Source organism: Dermacentor albipictus, chromosome 1 (assembly GCF_038994185.2).
Source record: "Dermacentor albipictus isolate Rhodes 1998 colony chromosome 1, USDA_Dalb.pri_finalv2, whole genome shotgun sequence".
Classification (NCBI taxonomy): Eukaryota; Metazoa; Arthropoda; class Arachnida; order Ixodida; family Ixodidae; genus Dermacentor; species Dermacentor albipictus.
The window spans coordinates 426,715,543-426,737,488 of NC_091821.1; the positions used below are offsets into that span (position 1 = coordinate 426,715,543).

General features: G+C 45.2%; 1 protein-coding gene across 2 annotated transcripts in view; it reads left to right on the forward strand.

Annotated features, from left to right (window-relative positions):
* LOC135896649 (cholinesterase-like) overlaps positions 1-20,487 on the forward strand; it is a 33,477-nt gene extending 12,990 nt beyond the window's left edge. Inside the window, exons 3-9 of one of the 2 annotated variants that reach the window (XM_065425130.1) lie at positions 2-318; positions 2,436-2,560; positions 4,322-4,653; positions 6,130-6,355; positions 10,204-10,383; positions 13,377-13,648; positions 19,795-20,487. In XM_065425130.1, the coding sequence (XP_065281202.1) occupies positions 2-318; positions 2,436-2,560; positions 4,322-4,653; positions 6,130-6,355; positions 10,204-10,383; positions 13,377-13,648; positions 19,795-19,966 (1,624 nt within the window). In that variant the 3' untranslated portion in view covers positions 19,967-20,487. The remainder of the gene's footprint in view (position 1; positions 319-2,435; positions 2,561-4,321; positions 4,654-6,129; positions 6,356-10,203; positions 10,384-13,376; positions 13,649-19,794) is intronic. The other variant, XM_065425137.1, reaches the window with a different exon arrangement.
* The last annotated feature ends 1,459 nt before the right edge of the window (positions 20,488-21,946 follow it).

A 21,946-nucleotide genomic window follows, 5' to 3' on the forward strand; every position in this document is an offset into this window, starting at 1 on the left:
GCCAAGACGTCCGGACCAGGGACCTGATGTGCTTGGTGGCGAGCATCGTGTCGGTTGCGCTGGTGCTCGTCTCGGTCCATGCGGTGATACAGCGGATCAGTCCCGAGATAAAGAGCGTCGTGGTGGACGGACACTTCGGAAGCGTGCACGGGAGCGTCACCGTCGTCGCTGGCGTGCTCATAAGCTCGTTCCTGGGTGTGCCGTACGCCGACCAGAGAACGCTGCGATTCGCCGCGCCCGTGCCTTGGCACAGGAAGTTGTATCAGTTCGACGCCACGTCGCCCGCTCCCGCATGCGCCCAGTCCAACATCAAGCAAGGTTAGACAGCAGCAGGCGATAAATTAAGTAACGAAATTCAGAGTAGAATGAATACCAGGATGTAGCGTAAACGCCTGGCGCGCCTTAGCCGGGAACGGTATGTTACTCAGATATGCCTGAAGGCAACAAGAACTTTGGCAAACTCAGTTGGAGTGGACGTCCAGCTAATGCGAAGCATTCAATTTCTTTCTGTCCTAGAAGCGTGACAAATATCGAAGCAAGCAAAGTGCAGTAAGAAAATATTAGCACGAAGCAGAGATCAATAAGACTGAAAAAATAGAAGCACTGCTCTTTCCGCCATCAGCGATTGTATGCGTAGAGTAACTGTAGTGCAGCGAACGGTTATGTAAATATTCATATGGTGTAGTTTCTTAGATTTATAGTAAGTAAGAGAGAATTTTTCTGATGACAACAATGTCGTGGAAAATAAACTAAAATCCCAGTGGCACATACGCAGTGGAGATACCCAGCAACATATTATACTCAGTGGCCTCAGATTCATATAACCAGTGTATGTACCGAGTGGCCCTAGTGCACATATATAGTGCAGATACCCAGTCCCTCCGAGGTACAGAATTTCGGACCAATACCGGGATCAGCCCACCAAAACGGCAAGACACTCCGACCGCGAACATGTGGCTGCAGCTGAAGAAGAATGCTTTGCATTGTTCAGTATTCTCACTCATCCTGCCATATATAGCTTGATGTGGTCCATGATGTTGAACGAATGAACTCTTACCTGAAGACCATGTAGCACAGAACGGTACAGAAAAATATATTTATTATTATTAAATAGGCAGACATAGTATATATAACAGCGCAAATGGGGATAGCTGCTATATGCTTGAAATGAATATTATGCAACAAGTTTGTTTGGACAAGCAATATATTGCGCATTCCTATTGAAGAAAACTCGTATGCCTCCCATATCTAGTAATCGATACGAAACGTGCAGTATCCCATATAAAAACCTGTTTTTCTCGTATGGTATATGTTTTTATTGATTTAGGAGTTATGCAGGATAGGTTTTTTTTTTTCGCTAGAGAACGAAGCCTTACCAGCCCTCTCTCATAGATTAACTGAATAAATTACCAGGTAATGCAAACACGATCAAAGAAAGGAGAGAATTGGGCGACACATTGATGCAGATAGGAAGTTTGCAGGTGACATACGAAGACAGTAGACGCAGCAGGAAGTCTCTGTAGACCGTCGCGAGATACCATTTTTCTGCAGCGAACTAGGATAGGATCAATACACTAGAGAGAAAAAGAACAACGCAAGTTGGATAGTGATTGTCGCATAACTACGCGTTACAAAGTTTTTACGAGCAGGACCGACGAATAAGCTAATTAATAAGGCGCAGCTTACTCTGGCAACTAGGTTACTGCAGGGTTTTTGCGCTAGTCGTCTATGGGGAGATCAGTAAATGGTGACCTTGATTTCTTATCTCATGTAGTATTCGCGTCATCGATGGCAATATCTGACTCCCTCCTACGTCGGAAGCCTGGCATACTCAGAAGTACGCCGCCAGCGCGGTCACTGGTACGGATCAACGGGTTGTCAGTCTGCATATACTGTGACAAATCGAACAGTATATACTAGAATGTCAGCGGCAAGAAAAGCTCCAACAGGACATACCGATCGAACGCTTGAAGCAGCGAATACTAAAAATACTATGGAACGGTGACTATGTTCTCATGTCCTGATGAAGGTATACAAAATTGGAAGCGCTGTAGCTTACTGAAAGCGTTTTGGGTTGCCTCCAAAACGTGGTTACTTAGTTCTAATATTTGCATACGTTGCCCACGTACTCAATTGTGCTTTTACGTTTTTGTTCTTTTACACCGTAACCTAATTTTCGTAATAATGAAAATTCAAATTACAGCAAATTGAGGCGTCATAGTCAGGAGTGGTGCACATTGTGGTAGCCTGTAACCTAGGACAGCGAGCTGTGCATTGGCCTCTACATTTAATGGAGCACACATCTTCCCCTGCGTCTGGAGAGCAGAGCTAAATTTTTATTTGTGATCACGTGTCGCAAGGCTGCATGAAGTAACTCAGTGTCTTCCTGGCGCTTCACAGACAACGCTGAAACGCGCCTTTTCGGTGTCTTTCAGATGAGATGAATATAAGCACATCGGAAGACTGTCTGCACCTTAACATCTGGACACCGTCGTGTGATGGACGTATCTGCCCTGGCAACCTAACCATCGTCTTCTTCATACATGGCGGTTTCTTTCAGGTATGCACCCCTTTCAAGCTGTATCACTCGAACGTCCATTACACATATGAAACTGCAAGACTAACTAAGCAAGGTCCTATTTTTGTTGAGAATTCTTTTTCCATAAAGTTTCCTAGCCTATTTATGACCTTAGCGAGTGTTTGTTCTATATGCAAACTGATGTTTCTTATGCCAAGACGGCGATCTCCATTCTGCGCTTTGTGTTTCTCTCTTCAAGAAGCATGCTAAGCATTGCGTCTCGACAGGAAGGAATGCAGTTGAATTACCTTGTATGATCTAATACTTTCTGAGATAAGCACAGTCCATTTTTAGTGATCGTAATAGACGATATATTAACAGGAGCATAGCCCAGACCTGCCTGCAAAAAAAAAAAGCAATTTGGATCTTGTAAGCACGTAAAAAGTATAGCATTCAGCACTTTCGGTACTCCCTGAATACTACCATTTGTCAAGCAAACATGAAGAAGTTATTTCATAAATTACATGGCCGACACTTTAAATAGGTTCATCAATACAGATTTCTATGCGACGCTTAAAAGCGTTGCGTAGAAATTTATGCATGCGCAGGACCGTGCAAGACCCAGCATGGTCGTCAAGTACATCATGAACTTAAAGAGAGTGCAAATAACCGTGTAACTGATGCTCTGCAGAGAGCAAAACAATATGGCGACGCCAAAAATGAATATTTCTTAACTTGCGATTTATGGTTTCAGTAGCAAACTGAGATTTGTATTTGAGAATAGTTTTCCATAGGATTTTCTAGTGTTTCCGTAGACAAAGGTACTTCACTGTACACAGAAATATTTTCTATGTTCAGTTGGAGCCTCTTGGTAATGCCTTTGTTAAAACAGCTTGCATGTAAGTTGTCCGCTGCCAGAGTAATCCTTATTGTTGTTAACTCGTTGCACTTACGTTTGTTCGTTAAGTGCAGGAGAAGCCCGACTGCCACGCAGACCTAGTCTTCTCTGCTCCATGAAGAGGGAGGGAGAATGCGACAGGCTTGCAATAATGTTTATCACTCTAATCACTTCCTTTTCTGACAAATTTTCCGACCCCGCGTGACGTGGCCGTCGCCTGTGTGCAAACAAAGATACAATTGATTTTTGTTGATGCCGTTTTTCTCAAATACGTTCATCATCTGCGCAGCTATAGCTGCTCATTATGGCGACTTACGTTGTTTTGCTTGAGCCTCACCATGCAACCTATGCTAAATGTCTCGAGATCGTTTACGTCGCAAGATGGCGACTTCCCCGCGTCCCTCATGATCACAAAGCCTGCAAAGCGACGATTGCGTTCTCTGCGAGAACCTAGTCAGCATATTCACGTTTGTTTCTATTTCACAGCTCTTGCACCAAGCAAGTTTAACTGACAGTCAATTATTGGCGCGTTCGACTGGTTATGTACCAATCTCGAATTCGGTTTTCCCCGGTGGGGAGCCCTCTCGAAATTGCAGCCAGAGAAAACCTGCCCCAGTCGAACGGGCTATAGGTTTTCCCAGAGAAATACGAACAGGCACGTGACCGGGTTCCTGTCAGATTTCGACGGCGCCCTCAGCCCGAAGGTGGGAGCGCCTCCGACCGCTCCGAGCTGCAGCACGGCGCTCCGAATAAACCGGACGAATGTGTTCCGAGCACTCCATTTCGACCAATCGAACGTACACTGCACTGCGAGAGAGCGCTCCCGAGCACTAGAAAGCGACCAGTCGAATGGAATGTAAGTAAGCGATTTTTTTTTCTTTTTATCTGCGCTATCGCACTCACAGGCGGGCAGCAACAACGACCCGTACCACGACGGCCGGATTCTGGCGGCGGTCGGTGAAGTGATGGTCGTGGTCCCAAACTGGCGTCTGGGCCGGCTGGGCTTCGTCAGCATGGCGACTGCCGACTCGCCCCTGAACGTGGGCTTCCTGGACCAGGCCGAGGCGTTCCAGTGGGTCAGGCGCAATGCGGAGCCCTTCGGCGGCAACGCCTCGGACGTGGTGATCGTTGCGCACGCCTCGGGCGCATCGGCGCTCGGCTACCACATGTTCGCCGGCGAAGGGATGGTGCCGGGCGCTCGAAAGTTGGTCTTCATGAGCGAGAGCCCATTTACCAGGTGAGGCCGCAGCGCCCATTAAGAAATGAAAAAGAAAAAAATCTATCTTGCAACTTTATAAGTGAGATACTGTATTTACTCGTGTAAAGCCCGCAGCACCACTGTAGAATGCGAAAATCAGCAAAGATGTTTCACTAAGCGACACGCGCATACTCACCTGACTCGTTTCCGCAAGCCGCAGCGAGATGGCACTAGTCCGTGCCAGAAAAATTTGTCGTCGACTTTAAATGTTCTCATACTCCATCGCCAGTGGTTATATTTATTTGCATAGCAGTCTGAGTGCAGTTACAGGCTTGAAAGAGCAGCTATAAGCCTGCCTCGTGCAAGGCCCGCACCCGGCGAATATTCAGAAAAAAAGATAGTGTGGGGCTTGTACGAGTAAATACAGTTTTTTGGCGTTTCGCGGTTACAGCTGAAAGGGATACTAAACGAAAATATTGAGCCGCCTTGTATCCTTAGGTTGTCTGCCTAGAAGATTATCATTGTTTTCCCTGGGCCAATATATGACTTTGTCGCGTTGAAGAAGGCCACCGACTGTCACGCTCCCGCTGCTCAAATGGAAAGGCTCGCGCCAAAACGTACGAGTTGACAAAATCTCCCCTTCCTTCTCTGTCGCTCCAAGTAAATCAGTGACTGCAGGAGGCACACCAGAGGTATCATAGTCGAAAATATGTCGTGCCACTCCATTTTTCCCCTAATTGTATCGCTTGCAAATTTCGAACTGGGCTCTCATTACGAACAAATAATTTCTTATTAAAGCGGCCTAGTCGATCAATCTACCTTCACCTAATGTTTTGCTTGGGTGCCACCTTGAAACTAGTTTTCGATCTTATGAGAACGTACAAGGTTGTATATCCTAAAACATATTCACCACTAAAAAACTCCACTAAGACACTTCTTCGTTCATTGAAAATGCAGTTGAGAGGAGTTGGGACAGCTGCGATACAGATGCACAAGCTTTCACTGAGGTCATTTTTTTAATCATTTACCGGCTTTCATCATATAATGGAGAAAAAAGCCTGGCACCGAATGATGTAATAAAAACCATTTCATTGGGTATTTTTTTGCTACGCCTCTACAGCTTCCTTAATCCAACTTACGCCTTTAAACAAACCTAAAACATTTCTACAATTGCGCCTGCGTATTTAACTAACTAATCGCACGTTAAGAAAATACTCGGCATAACTCAAAAAGACCACAATATATGTAACTTTAAATGCAGATGTACCGCATTAAAAAAATAAAAGCGGGGGCTCAATACACCTAAAACAAATGGCCGATGTGCCGTTCTTCCCTACCATGCGTATATCAAGACGTCTGCTACAGACAATTTCAATGAGCCCCAACAGGAAACGCTGCGGCATAATTGAAAGTTGTTTTTTTTTTGTTTAGAAGGACGCGTTACGATTTGTTATATCTTCTCGTGATAAAAGAAAGATTTTCCTAATCTTTTGTTGTGATTTCGACGCCACGCAGATACCCCGTGTACGGGCTTAACCGCGCACCGGATCAGATGAGGGCGATCCTGGCACGACTGCTATGCGGCGACGAGGCGTCCAATAAGGGCGCCTGGCTGCAGTGCTGGCGCAGGCTGCCCGTGGAATCGCTGTTCAAAACACCGCCCGGAGCTTTGCGGGGCCTGCCTACATTCTTTCCCAACCTGCCCATCATGTGGAATCCCGTCATGTGGAAGAAGCTCAGGGTATGCGTACGGCATAGCGAGGCCGATATAAAAATCGACATACCCAGGCAATTTTGTACATCGTCCCTTAGGCCATCGCCTAAACTTTGTCGCAATACATCAAAGTAAATGAAAGGGCAGCACTTCAAAAAAAAAAAAAAGCTCGTATTTCATGTGATCGGCCGACTTTGAGCAGCTTTCATTTAGCAACTTCGAGAAGGTACTGTCTTCTAATAACGCAAGCACTTGCGGACTTTAGTCGCTACTTAAGTACTGCAGTATAGCACTGATTTATTCCTAATGAAAATGCTGCTTTAACGCATCGGTGAAGTAACGATCAAGTCCCATACATGCATATTCTATTATGAGGAAGTATCCTGTCGACATTGCTACTGAAAGGTGCTGAAATGCAACCGATCATTTGATATGTCATTTCTTATTAGAATATCTGCCCGTTAAGTTTGAACTGACATTGTGGAGCGTGGACAAGCTTGTGATATGGCGGAAGTTGCAATGTCCGAAATGTCTGGACATTAGGGGCATTGTAATGTAAAGTTGTTTCTCCAAACTGTTTCCATTCCTTTTTTGCCTTCAGCCCCTCACGAATGGCAAAAAAAAATGTGGCCAGGCAAATTTTGGTTGTCTGGCATGCGACGACACAAAAACAGCGAGAACACTAGATGTGATAAGACGTGTGCGCACTGATTGTGAATGATAAGGCTAAAGAAAGAGAAAAAAATGATATTTTTTATTTTACCCAATTTTCATCATTAGCCATCGCCCTTTGGTCAATCTTCTTTTCGGCTGTGCCAACTTTATCTATCTTTCATGCGACGTCACAAAACCACGAAAGCTCACCGCATCAAAGTGTGCGCATTAATTGAAGATAAATAATGTGGCTAACGAAAGTGAACTTTCTTTTTCCTGGAATAGCCAGTGGCTACCCCGCTCCGAAAGGAAATTAAAATGGCTGACTACCGATCACTCTGCGGCAATGGCTACTCAGAGATGCCGGCGAAATGGATTCATTTCCGTATATGAAAAAAGAAATTGTTTGGCAGTAAATTTAACGCTGTCAAGCCCTTCCGATCACGTGTAGGACATCGCTCTGCTAACTCATCTTCGCCGAGGTTCCGCTATAGCGGCATTGTCAACCTTCAGCTTCATGCATTCACAATTTTCGGCCAGCCAGGGCAAACAAAGCGAGGGAAAGCAGACCCGCCGCGAATGCCGGCACCGCCGTCCTCTCTCAGTCAACCACTTTCCCGGCGCGAGCTCAGCGTCCCGAAGCAGTCAGCACTTCTGCACGCTCTTCACCTGTTGTCAGCCGTTCAGATCAGAACGATCCATCAACGTAGGCAATTCTCTTCCCTTTGAAAGCAAACAAAACTGGCCTCTTATAAACGAAAGAGCGTTTCATTAGGCTGCTTAAACAGTATTGCCGGTCATTACGTACACTTACGTCAGAATATTGGAATAAAGTCAAAATGGAATACGCTAGGTTTCAAAATGTTTTACATGGCATCATTTCCAGCAGTTTGTGGGACAAGCTTCATTTTGTATTCCTTATTATATCGATGGTTTTCTTAATCACCAGGAAGAAGAAAACATTAGAAACAATGTCCTTTAAATATTTAGTGGTTTTTTCTAACCATTATCTGTGACTTCTCCGATTGAGCCTACGATACCACAAACAATTTACAAATTGCGTCATTGGACTTTGGAAACAAGCTAACTAATCGCACTTCAACTAGTATACATGACTAGCTCAGGTCAACTGAAAACAGTAATCCGTTCATATTATTCGCTTAAGGGTGCATGCTTGGCGAGTGCGTCCGTTGATCTTGTTTGCTTAAGATTGCAGAGTGGCGAGTGCATGTTTTTTGGCACCGGTATGTTTCCTCACCAAACGAGTTTTTGACAAACACTAGACTATATTCCCTTCAGATGTGAGACTTTCTTAAAAAAAGACTGCTTAAAGTTACATGTGGCACCCTGTATCTAGGGCATCCCAGCGAGCTAACGTTAGCCAAGGTGCTCAATAAAATAATGAATAGAAAAACCTATAGTAAGATATCATATCAAAAGCGATGGTATTTGGTCGACAAGCCTCTCACAACCTAACACCATATGTCTTATAACTGTACCTTGGGCCGTGTATTTTCAATACTTTGTTTCATTTAACAGCTTGGCTAAAGCTGGGACACACAGTGCAACGAATTCGCCACATTTTAGTTTCATTGTCGACAATATGCCTTGTTGCGGTTTCAACGGAGCAGCGGTCATGCCAGCCATTTGTACGATAGCGATTGGTTAGAAGTGAAAAGTGAAAAGATAATTAATTATGAGTTCTTGCGTTGTACATTTACCAGCCTGCAACATCAGCTACAGTATCGTCCCATTGCTTGCAGAGTAACGATACTTATTGAGAGGAAGTGGTTGTTTACCATGAAAAAAACATCAGCATGCACTGCTATTTTTCTGGAAGGCCGTTCAGTGGTGAAATGAACAGGCAACTCAACATTGTAGCGCACTGACGTCAGAAATCACCCGAACGCAAATGACCTGTGCTTTTGATGGAGCGCCCGTTAAGAATGTCACGCCACAATTTGCAAATGTGCAAATTTGTCTGTAAGATATTCGTCACAATCAGGTATTTGTTAGTAAGTTCAAAACCAGTGCCGATGTTTGCGGTATTTGCGTCTCTGTGCGTCCTTGTATCAGTTCCTCTGCTTTAGAATCGTTATGATGCCGGCTCCTTCATTTCGAAAGCGTAGTGACAAAATGCATTAAAGGTATAGCCTTTAAGTTCCCAAAATACGTCTTGGATTTTCGTTTCTTCCACTCCGTAAACACTCTGCATACATGGACAAACAGAGTAAGCAGGTGTTATTCGTACAAAGTAGATGTTCTTAGGTTCCTGTGTGCTTGTATCTTGTCGCATGCTTCTGTGCGCATGACAACAAACCTTCTTTATAAAGATTGAGAAATTTGGTGAGGAGGTTGGTTGCCTTTCACTGTAGAGTTTATGGATGCTGATTTCTAGTGTGGTACTACAGCCTTATGTCTTCTGCTTATCTGTACCAATTCCTTGGGCACGGGACAGCCCCACAGTTCGTAGCACCTGGAAGCGATTTTCTTAGCCATTTGCTACGTTTAATGTTGAAATTGTACCTGATTCCAGAACTCCCCAATGTCACATAGGTAGTACGTGACATTTCGTATTTTTTTTCACCCTTGTGATTTGTTCTCATCACGTACTTATTCTGCATAGTACCAATGCCACCTCGATATTACAGGAGGCACAAAAATGAACCTATTTAAGCTGTATAAAGCAGTTCGTTCAGCCCAGAGAAGACGCAACTGGAGCGGAGGCCGGAAGATACTATTGTTTTTACTTTAATGAGCTGTTATGTTACACAATTAGGCATGTTGCTTTTAAATCTTCCGGTAAAATACGCGAGTACAACGACGTGCATAGAGACCGACACACACAGTGCTCTCCCAGTGTTTTTTGAAACAATAATTGTAGCATTGATGGCCTAGTAAGTGTTCATGCATTTTAGCTGTTCACTGGAAACAACAGACGAACTGGGGACAAGAGCACAAGCTCTATATCCAAGTGTTTTTTGTTGACATTTCTGGCGATGAACTCAAGGTGGGACATCATGAGATGTAGTAAAGTGATCTTTGTAGCACCAGCAGTCGATTATTGAAGGAATGACCGAAGATCAAATAATCAGTCATAATTAGGTGAGCCGATTCTATAATTTTACCAGCTAGCTAATGAGTCGCATATATGAGCATGGCGCACATGCTGTCGGTTACGTCTTCCCACTTCCACTTTTCTCTCCTTTTATACCTTTCAGGTATCTGGAATGAGTGTACTTATGGGCTTCTCTGACAACGAGGCGCCGGCGCTCATGGAGAATTTCGCCGACTATCTAAACGTCTATCTGCAGGAAACTAATACATCGGCTATGTCTCTTCTATCGTGGCTTGGCTTTCCGCAGAAGGACGCTACTGAGGTGACGGAAAATTATGCCGAGGTAATCGACAACAGTCCCGAATGGTTGCGCTTCAAGCACGACGCAAATTTCAACCGCATCTCGTACAAAAGTTCGTCGGCCTGTATAATCTGAGAGGCAGTCTCACAAGGTTCGAACTGGGCGACGTTGGCATATTCGTGCCTTTGCTAAGTGCTTTCAATGTGGAACGCTTTCGCGTGAGGGGCAACTGCTTCTCAACTTGGAGAACTCGTGGAAAACTCCTCCCCCAATTCCATGTCGGGGAGACCACTGCGGGCACGCTCCGGCTAAGGAGGAACACTGCTGGTATAGACAACGCTCGAGACTGCTGTCGCCAACACTCTGCGAAGCGCCGGGCCACACTGGGCCGTTGCAGGAGGCGCGACCGCCTCACACCGCTCCGATGCAGTTCGCGTCCCTGCGGGACTTCGCTTGCCCGTGTTGCGTTCCTGATGCACTCTCGATGACGTTTAGCGAAGCAAACGCTGATACAATGTTCATCATCATCAGCCTATCTTATGTCTAGTGAAGAACGAACGCCTCTCCCCGCGATCTCCAATTACCCGTATCCTCCGCTAACTGATTCCAACATGCGCCTGCGAATTTCCTAATTTCATCAACCCACCTAGATTTTGACGTCCTCGACTGCGCTTCCCTACTCTTGCAACAAATTCAGTAACTCTAATGGTCCACCGGTTTGATTTTCGGTCACGCAAAAATCACGAGCCAGATAAGCACGGGGACCTATTCATCTCATTACAGGCGCGTTTAGCTGCCCCACCCGCCATCGCTATCGAATCAGGAATGGTATGTCTTTGAATTATCTGCGTCAAACACGTCTCTGTCACCTAGAGGGTCTGATCAGGCCCTCTACATGGTCTGACATGGTTTTCACACTTCACGCAGGGAGACAACCATGTAATCAGTGATTACCAGAACAAGTAATGCGTTACATCGATGGCCGAGCCATCGGCCTTGACTCATGCGGTCTGGAAGGACAAAGCTTTACCTATTTACGCTATAAAGCAGTGCAAAGCTAACGGAGCGCGACTTAACGTGATCATATAGGCAGCACTATGTATGTTGTTAACTTGCTTCATACAACAATGACTCGTCCTAACGCTCCCTTCACCTGGTCCTCTTAGCGCAATCGAGACCGCTTGAAGTGCTACCTCATGTTCGGCTGCCTAAGAAAGTGCGCTCTCAAAGAGTTTGCTTAATTTCATCCACGCAATCGCCTGAAGGCGAGAGCGCACGTTAACGTTCCGACTATTTCGTTATATCAGCTATTTTGTTTTCTTATACAGTCAACAATCTATACGTGATTCCTTACAACAGTTGCAATGAGTGGCGAAAAGGCACGGACAGGGCGCACATAGATGGATGGAGGCAGACGGCTTGATCGGCTGGAGGGTTTTTGTCAAAGGCACGTCATATTAGATAGGCCACGCAGTATTTTGTCAAACGGCCCCTTAACAGGCCGCACAGCAAATTTTGGTTATACGCTGGAAGTTGTTACGTGCACTTTAGGGAATATTCTGCTGCAAATATTTTTAAAATTGGTTCATTGATAGCCGAAATATAAATATTTCAAACGAATATAATAGAAATATAAATATTTCAAATGCCGAGGGCCACTGCAAAGGACACTATCTCCACTTGCTCCGTCTAACCTCTCCAAGCAAAATTCCTTCTCTGCGTTTTCCCATGGCAGAGCCGGAGAATCACGTGAAGCATACGTCACAGGCCTCACCCCTTATGTTTTCTTTGTCGCCTTTTTTTTCACTTTTTGTTTTTGCTGCGCGATGCACTTCCGGTGACGACCTCGAGCGCGCGCTGTTCCACTTGTCTTGTTTCGCACAGCGCTCGAATTTACGCGTTGTGCAGGATAACACTCCCCTAGCGGTATAAGTCAGTGCTGCATTAACACCGCGGCAGATGCAAGCGGATCACAGCGCATGATCGCACTCTGGAATACGGTAGAAAACGGCATAGTTTAGTTGTCAGCGCGGACTAAACGGCAATAGGCCTCTTTTGGGGCGGTGCGATCTAAAAAAAACAAGCAGGCATTCTGTTTGTGTGTTTTATTATTTCTCTAAACTTTTATTCGTTGACTGAAGCAACAGATTGCGCAAATACCTGATATTGCCTGGGTAGTTCTAAACATCACGTGTCACTATGAGTGACGTCGCGTCGCGAACACATGTACGTAGGCACATGCGCACATATACGTGACCCCTCCGGCTTGGAGCACGGTGCCCACGAGGAGAAGATTACACGGCGTTCGGTTTGAAATTTCAGATATTTTCGCGGCGCGTAGCGATGTAATATACTTAGCAGATACACTCGTTAGCGCGCATTTTATGTAATGCGCTTCTCAGCCCAAACTGACCAGACCTGGTGAGGGGCCCTTTACCTGATGATGTTATAGACTTGAATGAGGCTGCGACAGATCCTTTTTGGCGATAGATACAAACACTTCCATTTTCATTTTCGAGGTTGAGTAAAAACTGCCGTTCGACATTCAAATTATTGCTCATCTGAATGCGCTTGGAAGTGTGGCGATGAGCCAAAATTTGGACGACGTCTCAAGTATATATTTTTGGTTCAACTGAGACAACGTTCTTAATGAGCCATTTGGTAACTGTCACGTAATTTGAAACGTATTTCTAAAACCAGTGAAGGCTTCAAACTCCGATGAGAAGAAAAGCGGGAACAACTGTTAGTGTTAAATAAAATTTTATAGCTCTTTATTGACGGCGTGAAATGACTGCCACAAAGTAGCAATTAGCATAGTTTCGTGAAATGGTGATCGAAGCTTTGCTAACAATAACCAGTGATATGGGCGCAGTTTATGCGGTCACCCATGTTGAAGGGAATCTATGAAAAGAAGTCCTACCAAGCGCAATACCCCTGTGCATGGTAAATATAGTTTTGTGGCGTACTTAAAAGCAATGTGCGCCGCGACCAGCTCAGCGTACATGCATGCTGCTTTTATTTAACCTAAAATGCAGGGCGCTGGACAAAGGAAGTGGACCCAGGAACTCTTGAGCGACATTGCCGTCGTGTGCCCAGTGCGACTGTTCGCAGAACAGCTGCACTCCCTGGGCAATCGCGTACACACCTACGTGTTCCATCGCAGCGACCCGACGAGTGACGAAGGCGTCGGGAGGGATGACGTCGTGCGTTTCCTGTTTGGCAGCGCCATAGCGCGGGACTTGACCATCGAAGAGCGAGTGTTCAGCCGACGCGTCATGGCCCGCATGGTGCAGTTCTTCAAAACGGGGTGAGGGCTTCTACGCGGCTTTGCCACGCTAGAGCAGTTCCGCTCACTTCGCCAATCTATAGGCAACGTATGTTTTTTTTTTTTTTTGATGCACTGCATTGGTCGCATTCAACGCTCTATTGGCGCGCCACCATCGTCCGAGACCGCTTTAATGTGGTGTAGATAAAAAAGTGTCATAGTAGCGATATGCTGCTTTATTATCGCCATAGAAGTGCACATACGAAACTGATTTTTTTTTTGTTGTTCTGGTGGATATTATTTTCTGCTTTCGTTCGTCGATTTGCCTCACGTATGCTCGGAGTATAGAGCTTGGTTGCTTCGTTATAGGACATTCTGGCGGCTTCGATGTGGCGCTCCAAAACGAATTGACAGGTGTGCAATTAGATTTCAACTGGAAAACACGTACTTTGTGCTCAGGTTGCGCATTGTGATTATAAATAGGTGCGTCGCAGAATTTTGCCAAACATCGTTCAAGCACTCACGATATATAAGACGTGTTTGAACTAAGATCGCGTATACTGGTCACTGAGGAGAAAAATGGCTCGTCAGCGCATGGCGTTCACCTCCATATGTCTGCGTTCAATGCACACGTGATTTGGCTGTCTTGCTGCAATAATTTTGAAGGCAAAGTCTTACTTGGCATGTTACCGTCAGTTTCTTTTTTGTATGGGCTATGTCTTTTACTAAGTTCTAGCTTCTTTCGAGAGCCGATCCCGAAGATTGTGTAGTCTCAAAATGTAACCCGATCCATATCAAAGATGGTGCAGCCTAAAGTAATTCGCTATTCGCCTTCGTATAGCAAAACCAATCCCGAATAAATTGCCGACCAAAGCGGACGGCAGAAGAAACGTGCATAGGTTGCCAGACAGTCGCTACGCGTGTACTTAAAAAAAAAGGTGGAAGGCTATTCAACCACTAGTTGACGTCGATCAAGCATTGTCACTCCCAGCGCTGCTCTCTAACTAAGTTACATAGTTCATATTGACACGTGTACTTGTTTGTCTTTACGACACGTTTTACCGCCGAATAAATGTTATCGCACAGCGCTGGACGAGCCTGCATGTATCGGAAGTTTCTGGAATGTTATCGATGCTTCTATCCGCTGTCTCTGACCGAACTTTGTGTAATCTGATCGCATGTGTGCGCAACGCGAATAATGTAGGACTTTGTTGAAGGCACGCGGGTCCCAGTGATTACTCTGGAACATTCGACGACTGGCGTATAAAAACCGACGCGCTTGACCGGCTGGTCAGATTTTCGACGATCGCCGACCGTGTTCAGCTTGAATTGAGCTATAAGTGTAGCCTGTTTTCGTGGGCACAGGTTCGCCCAATAAAAGTTTTGTCTTTCACAGTATTGCTACTGTGTTCTTAACGTCACCACCACGTGGCAATATATCCCCCCCTCGCCCTTCTTATCCCGCAGCTATAGCCCAGGAAGGCATTGCCTTTCCTTCAACTACATCGCCTTCTAACTTTCTTGCGCCTTCGGTCTTGATAGTCTTGTTAGTCTGTGGACCCACAATTGGGTCCACAGACTAAGGGACTCATTTTTTTTCTTTTCGCCGAACATTGCGATTCCTTGGGTGGCACCGTACGCCGTCGCTCAGCGGCTAATGCGTTGCGCTTCTGACAACGACGTCACAGATTAAATTTTGGTTGCACTGGTCTTATGCAGATGGAGGCGGATTGCAAACGCGCTCATGTACGTTCCGTGCGCTTTGGAGGCACAAAAGAATCATAGGTGGTCAAATATATCCGGAGTCCTCCTTTACGGCGTCCTTCATAATTTCCTAACCCCATTTACCTTACCTAACCCAACCTAACGCGCGTGTGTTGACAGACCGGGGTGGGAGGGGGGGGGGGGGGAGGTGTCCTGGCTTTGACCTCGTACACAACGTTCCTTTACTCGCAATTCGAGACGCTAACACATTTTCCCTCGTTTCCGCGTCCTCCCGCCTCACACCCTCTCCCCTTTAGAAGAACCCCACCTATATATACTGTGGCGAGGAAAGCATATGTCGCCTTGAAGAAGACAAGTCCACATGTCGAAACGTTGGCTCCTACATTCACCTTGTTCATGTTTTGCTCATCGTCCTAACCCAATTTAGTGTTTTAGGAAGGTAACTAAACATCAAAGTGTAGTATAAGTACTTGGACTGCCTTTGGACAAACCATGTGTGATGGTTATGGGACCCAGTTAATAGATCAACTGAACATTGTCGACATGAACCTTTACGCCTCTCAAGAAAGTGAGACGCCAGACCAAGCGACGAGAAAGGCAATCATGCTGCACCTCTTGTCTCAGAAAAGCGGAAACGCTTTTCAGAGACAATTGCTGCACCAATTTGACTAAAACTTGAATTTCCTATAGAACGGCATATTCTAGCAAACTTGAGAAGTAGCATTTTATTTAAGGCACCATGGTTTTTTTAAAAGATTTGCGGAAAATTGGTAACTCGCAAAGAAATATGAGCACAAAGTTTACAAATATGGAACGCTGTATCACAAACATATGGCAGTTCCATGAACTGCAGCTGTTCGAGCACCTAAAGCAAAAATTATTTATATAAGCATTTGCTGCTTATGTGAGATAATTACATTTTTACGAGGGTTTTGCTAAAGTCCGACTCGCATATTGTTGAAATATTTCAGAACGCTTTTCAGTACATGTATTATGTCCGCTATAGACGTACTGTTAGGTGCAGTTTCCATAATTGTGATATCGTTCTTTATTGCTTAGTTACGAAGTCCGCACGAATAATTGCGCGACTGGCCGCTTGAGGCACTGCGAGTATTCGTGAGCTTCTTTCACGCTCGGAAAAACATCTTTATGTAGCATGTATTGAGCAACAGAAAGCTGTACCGGGAGTTTTTGTCCTGTCCAGTTTTTGTTTTTGTCCCTGTACAATTTTCTCATTGATAGTTTTTATGCAGGTATAATATTTGAGAAGTTGACTAGTTAATTACGACTGATTAACTAATTAGGTGGAACGAAACAAATAATTTGAGTATCCTACGAGAGCCCGATACTAATGCACGCTATTTATCCAGAAACATGCACAACAGGTAGATGCAAAGTGTGTGGCACCAGAACCACGCTACAACACATGCTACGGCAATGCCAGGAACTAATACAGGACAATGAGAGCGAAGCCTCCATCGAAAGCCTCCACGCGCGATGGCAGGCCGCGCTGCTCAGCTCGAACCTGGAAGACCAGCTCCAGGCACTACAGCGGGCCAAGGAAGCCACCGAGAGGCAAGAGCTCTTGGCCGTAGCCTGGGCGAGTGCCCCAGCCCAATAACACGCCAGACGCGAATCGTTCTGATTAGAAATAGTTTCCTCACTCACTCACTCACTCACTCACTCACTCACTCACTCACTCACTCACTCACTCACTCACTCACTCACTCACTCACTCACTCACTCACTCACTCACTCACTCACTCACTCACTCACTCACTCACTCACTCACTCACTCACTCACTCACTCACTCACTCACTCACTCACTCACTCAATCACTCACTCTCCAAGCAACGGCAAACAACGTTACCTTGCTTCTGTCCAGCTGCTTGGCATTCGCCTATGGTGAAACTCCAGGTGTATATATATATATATATATATATATATATATAGGGCCGGGGTACTTGGAGCAGTATGGGAGAGTGGGCTGCAGTGGGCAGGCGCTGCAGTGGGCTTAACCAGGCTGATGATGGTGAAGATTATATATATATATATATATATATATATATATATATATATATACATATATATATATATATATATATATATATATATATATATATATATATATATATATATATATATATATATATATAATAGAGATAGAGAGAGGGACAGATGAGAAGCGCGACTTCGTGGCTATATTTGTTTTATTTACCGAACAGTTTCGGTCGCAACAGTTGTACGTAGCTCCTCGTACAGGTAGGGCCTGAGCCGAGTGAGCTCCTGAACAATTTCTACTGTGCTGCACCAGGTTTATATCATGGATACGGGACCTCAAAGGCGCAACATTATGTTCCCGTAGTTGTCTGACATTTACGACTAAATCACCGCCTATATTTTTTTTTAAGCGAGTAGCCTTTTTTGGGTTCTTCCGTACATTTTCGTGCTTGGTGCTTTGGTGGTCGCTAGTTAGCGGTTTATGCATCCGCTTACTAAAGTTTATTAGGTAGTACCCATAGGCATACCCACCTGGGACAGAGAAGCCCGGAGGTCACGTGTTTGGGCGAGTTTTAGCACGAAGCTGACGACACTGTATATGAATATGGTTTCAAACAGCCTGCTTTGTTGTTCTCGCCTTCGTGCACGGAACACGTACACAGTAAAAGGTTTTACACCCTTAAGGGTGTTTGCTTGTCCCATGAGTAACACCCCTACCACTATGGCGTTTAAAATTTATAGAGGACGTCAAATAAACTCTAGCTAGACGTGCGACGAGAAAAGACGCAATTGAAAACTATGTAAGCATTCTTACAGCCTTGGGCGCACCGAGAAACGCGACAGGAGAATTTGATAGCGGCATATTTGAAACTTAGTTTAATGCACTTTTATGTCGCCTGTCACAGCTGTCATCCATTTTACTTCCAAGGAAAAGTTGGCAAACAAGATACCATCATTGGTTCCCACCAACAATTTGATCTTAACCCTTAAACGTGAGGGTGTTTGTCATGGGACAACCGAACACCCTTTATGCACTCATAAAGGTGTAAAAATTTTTAGAGTGTAGCCCTTAACGAAAGGCGGGATAGCCAGAAAGGACTCAACTCTTGCCATCACTGAGGAAACGTTTGATAAATTTTTGAAATGTTTCGAAACAATCGGAACTTTTGCGCTGGTGGGTTGTGGAAAGTAGTAGTGATGTTAGAACGACGTATGGCTTCTGGCGCACATCGTGTAGCTCCTCAAACCTTAGGTAGTGTGTGTGTTTTTTCGCATTGCAGTCGCATTAGAGCGTCACGCATTATTTGCTTTCTGTTCTTTCTGCGAACGTATTCTGGTCTCACGATGAACCCGCTGCCTGCCCTTCTGACACGCGCTCTTTTTCGTTCCACGTAGCCCTCTACCTTTCATTGCAGCTAACGCAGTGAGAAGATCAGTGAGAAGCGTGGACTCAAATGTATACAGCTCAAATTAAATATATATATATATATAAATTTGAGCGTGCACAGTAAAATATCGAGGGAATGTTGGTTTGGATATGTGAAGTGAAATATGTCAAGAAAAGTAGTAATGCGTGGGCCAATTAGGTATGTTTTGTGAACTTACTATGACTCCAGTAGTTATCTTTTATGCAAAGTGCGGTTTTCAACATTATGTCGTTTCCAAATTATACAAGGCTTAGCATATTGAAATTTGCTGCGTATAACATGTGTCTTTGGTGTAAAAAGGCAGAACGATTTCCTAATTGTAGGTGCTTTGAGACTGAAGAAAAAATGCGCAAATTTGTACTAGGTGATCTTCTTGGTGCTTGCAGGGGGGGGGGGGGGGTAAAAATTTGCTTTGTGCAAATTGCGGAGTGTGTCTAATTTAACCTTCGCAGGAGTACGGCGTGCATCTTGGGATACAGCTAAGTCGTACGAATTGGGAATTACTATAGCTGTTTCTAGGTGTGCAACTTGTCAACGAAATAAACGGAATGCCCTAAGACTCTTTCTAAAACACATTCCTTGCTTACAGTTCATTCAGAGTCAGTCACTAAATTCTACTCCACCGGAATCACCGGCATTCCGACTAACAACGGATCCGCGCGAGCTCACTAAGACTAAATTCTCGGTTTGGTCCGAGTCTGATTGAGTTCGCTGACAAACGGTTTTAAATAGTTTTGTTTTCTTTGTTTGGTTTACGCTGATGGTATGTACGCTGCACTCTCAAGTACTATTGAGGTGCATCGGAGGGAGGTTCGATCTCAATGAACAAGTGGTTTTTTAGCCGGCCGCAAGGGGGAGACGTTGCCGCCGGAGAAGGCGCCGTACAGAAACGCGATGGTTGTCCTAATTATCAAAAACCTAACGAACAGTCACACACTTGTTTACAAAAGATGGTGCTCTAAAAGTTCACACAGCAGCCACGACACACCCTTGCGAGTTATGCACTTGTTCTCTACATTTCTTCTGTATCGCAGCGAAATCCACGGGGAGAACGACACGGTGGCTGATGGAAAGTACTCCGTCACTTTTACTTCTAGCTCCAACGAACTTCCTCGCTGGGTACCGGACTTTCGCAAGGAGGCCTGCGAGAATCTGCGGAAGTACTTCCCGGTCATAGTCGAATTGCCCGATTCGGGGCAACGTTGACTGCGAACAAAAGCTGATTGACAGTGTAACCATTGGGCTCTCATGCACTCACAGTGCAGGATTTTGACAGACACTTTTTAAAAGTTTGAACACATTTACCTCTTGTGACCGAATAATAAGTTCATTGCAGTAATGTATCTTAATAGCCGCGGCTTTCTTGTTGACGCACAGCAAGCGCTTTCACGGATGGTGAACCATCCAAATGTTCAGCGTAATTTCAAACTTAAGCAGTGCGGGAGCAAAATAAGCTATTCAGCATATTTGACGCAAAGAGCCTCAACGAGACATGCATGATGTACAAGCAACGCAAATGAAGGTTTTGTACGAAGGTTGTGACCTCGACTCATGTAAAGCTAAGCGTCACGAATGCATTCTCGAACTTGGCATTCTAAAGGTTGAACACTCCAAGGACGTATCGACTCCGGGAAGGTGCTTTGTTCTACACGATGAGTGGCAGAAAACGTCGTGGCCTGTTTTTCGCAACCTTGATGATGGTTCTTTAAATAAATGTGTAATCAGCATGTGCAGTTTATGTGCTTTTCTCTATGCTACGTTGTTAAACATAGTCGTATTTCCCATATAAAAATTTCCCATTCTGTTGTTGCTCTGCTCAAATCGTATTTGTCTTCTGTTCAATGATAGCATATCCACAAAGGAAATGATTGTTACTATTTTATAGGTTATGGCGATGCACCACCAATTGTGTGTATATATATGGTTACCTTACTTTCGCTGTAGAACATTGTGGATGAGACAGCAACACAGGTTTTTCTTAAGAGCTTATTGGATCTGTCTCTATATAGTGGAATTTTGTAAGTTTAGTCTTGGCCATTAAGGTAATCAAATATGAATATCCCTGACGTTAACACGCTTCTGATATTGAAGGTATGTGTGCATTATGAAGTGTCAGTAAAACTACTTTTTCCGAATAATACAACCAGTTCTCTAGCTATTGCGCATATAATTATTGCAGCAAATAAACGTGACAAAACAAAAAAGAAAATCGCTGTTTCATCCGAAAGGCAAAGCATCAATAACGGTAGCAGTCATACTAAGTAAGGATACTAGTTTTCTTGAGCATATGAACTTCTAGAAACTAACTAAATGAACAATCGTTTTCCACGCGCGCAGAGGCAAATATGAACACATCTCAGGCTTGATGAGCACGGATACTCGCTGTCGAAACGCTGGAGTTAGGAATAGCAGCAATAGCAGCAGCGAGCGAATTGACCTTCGTGCTGCCTCTCGTTTTAACACGAACTGAGCGGCGAAAAGACAGTGCGCACTAAGCTGTATCAGCCCTAAGCGCGCCTATAGACGCTCTACCCATCAGAGATCACTTTCGAAATAGGGCCTCCACGGGCGGACTTACAGTATCCGCGGTGCCACTAGATGGCGCAGTGCGTCCAGAAAGAAGCGCGAGAGAGGAGCCCAGTTGTCACTTCACGCATTTCTCAGCCTTCGCGCGCACCGGCGGGCCACGGATTTCGAAGGCCATTATCAGGCTTCGTGGTTGGGGTGTTAGATGGCGCCGTCTGTTCTTAAGGAATAAAGTGCCTCGATATAGCGCGCCGCCGTACAGGGTGGAGACACTGCCTTCGTGACCGCCATATTCGGGTGAGTGCAGACGCAACGGGTAGGGCAATGGAGCGTCAGCCGACATTATTGTGTAGCACTGTTAGGAGCGGCCTGCGGAGGCTGGCGAAATAGAGGAGAAGCGGCCGACGAAACCTGCCTGGCCCGCTGCGATGACTCACGTTGTGAAAACAACCATGCGCTGAGTCAACAAGCGAACGGCGCCACCATGTCTACTGCGACGATTCGCTTTATAAGAACGACAATACGACAGTCCCCAACCGAATGGCGCCGGGATGTCTACGGCGGTGACTTGTTTTGTAAGGACGACAATACGACAGCCCCGAACCGAACGGCGCCGGGATGTATACACGCAGTCAGCGGTTAGTGGATTCACCCTCACCG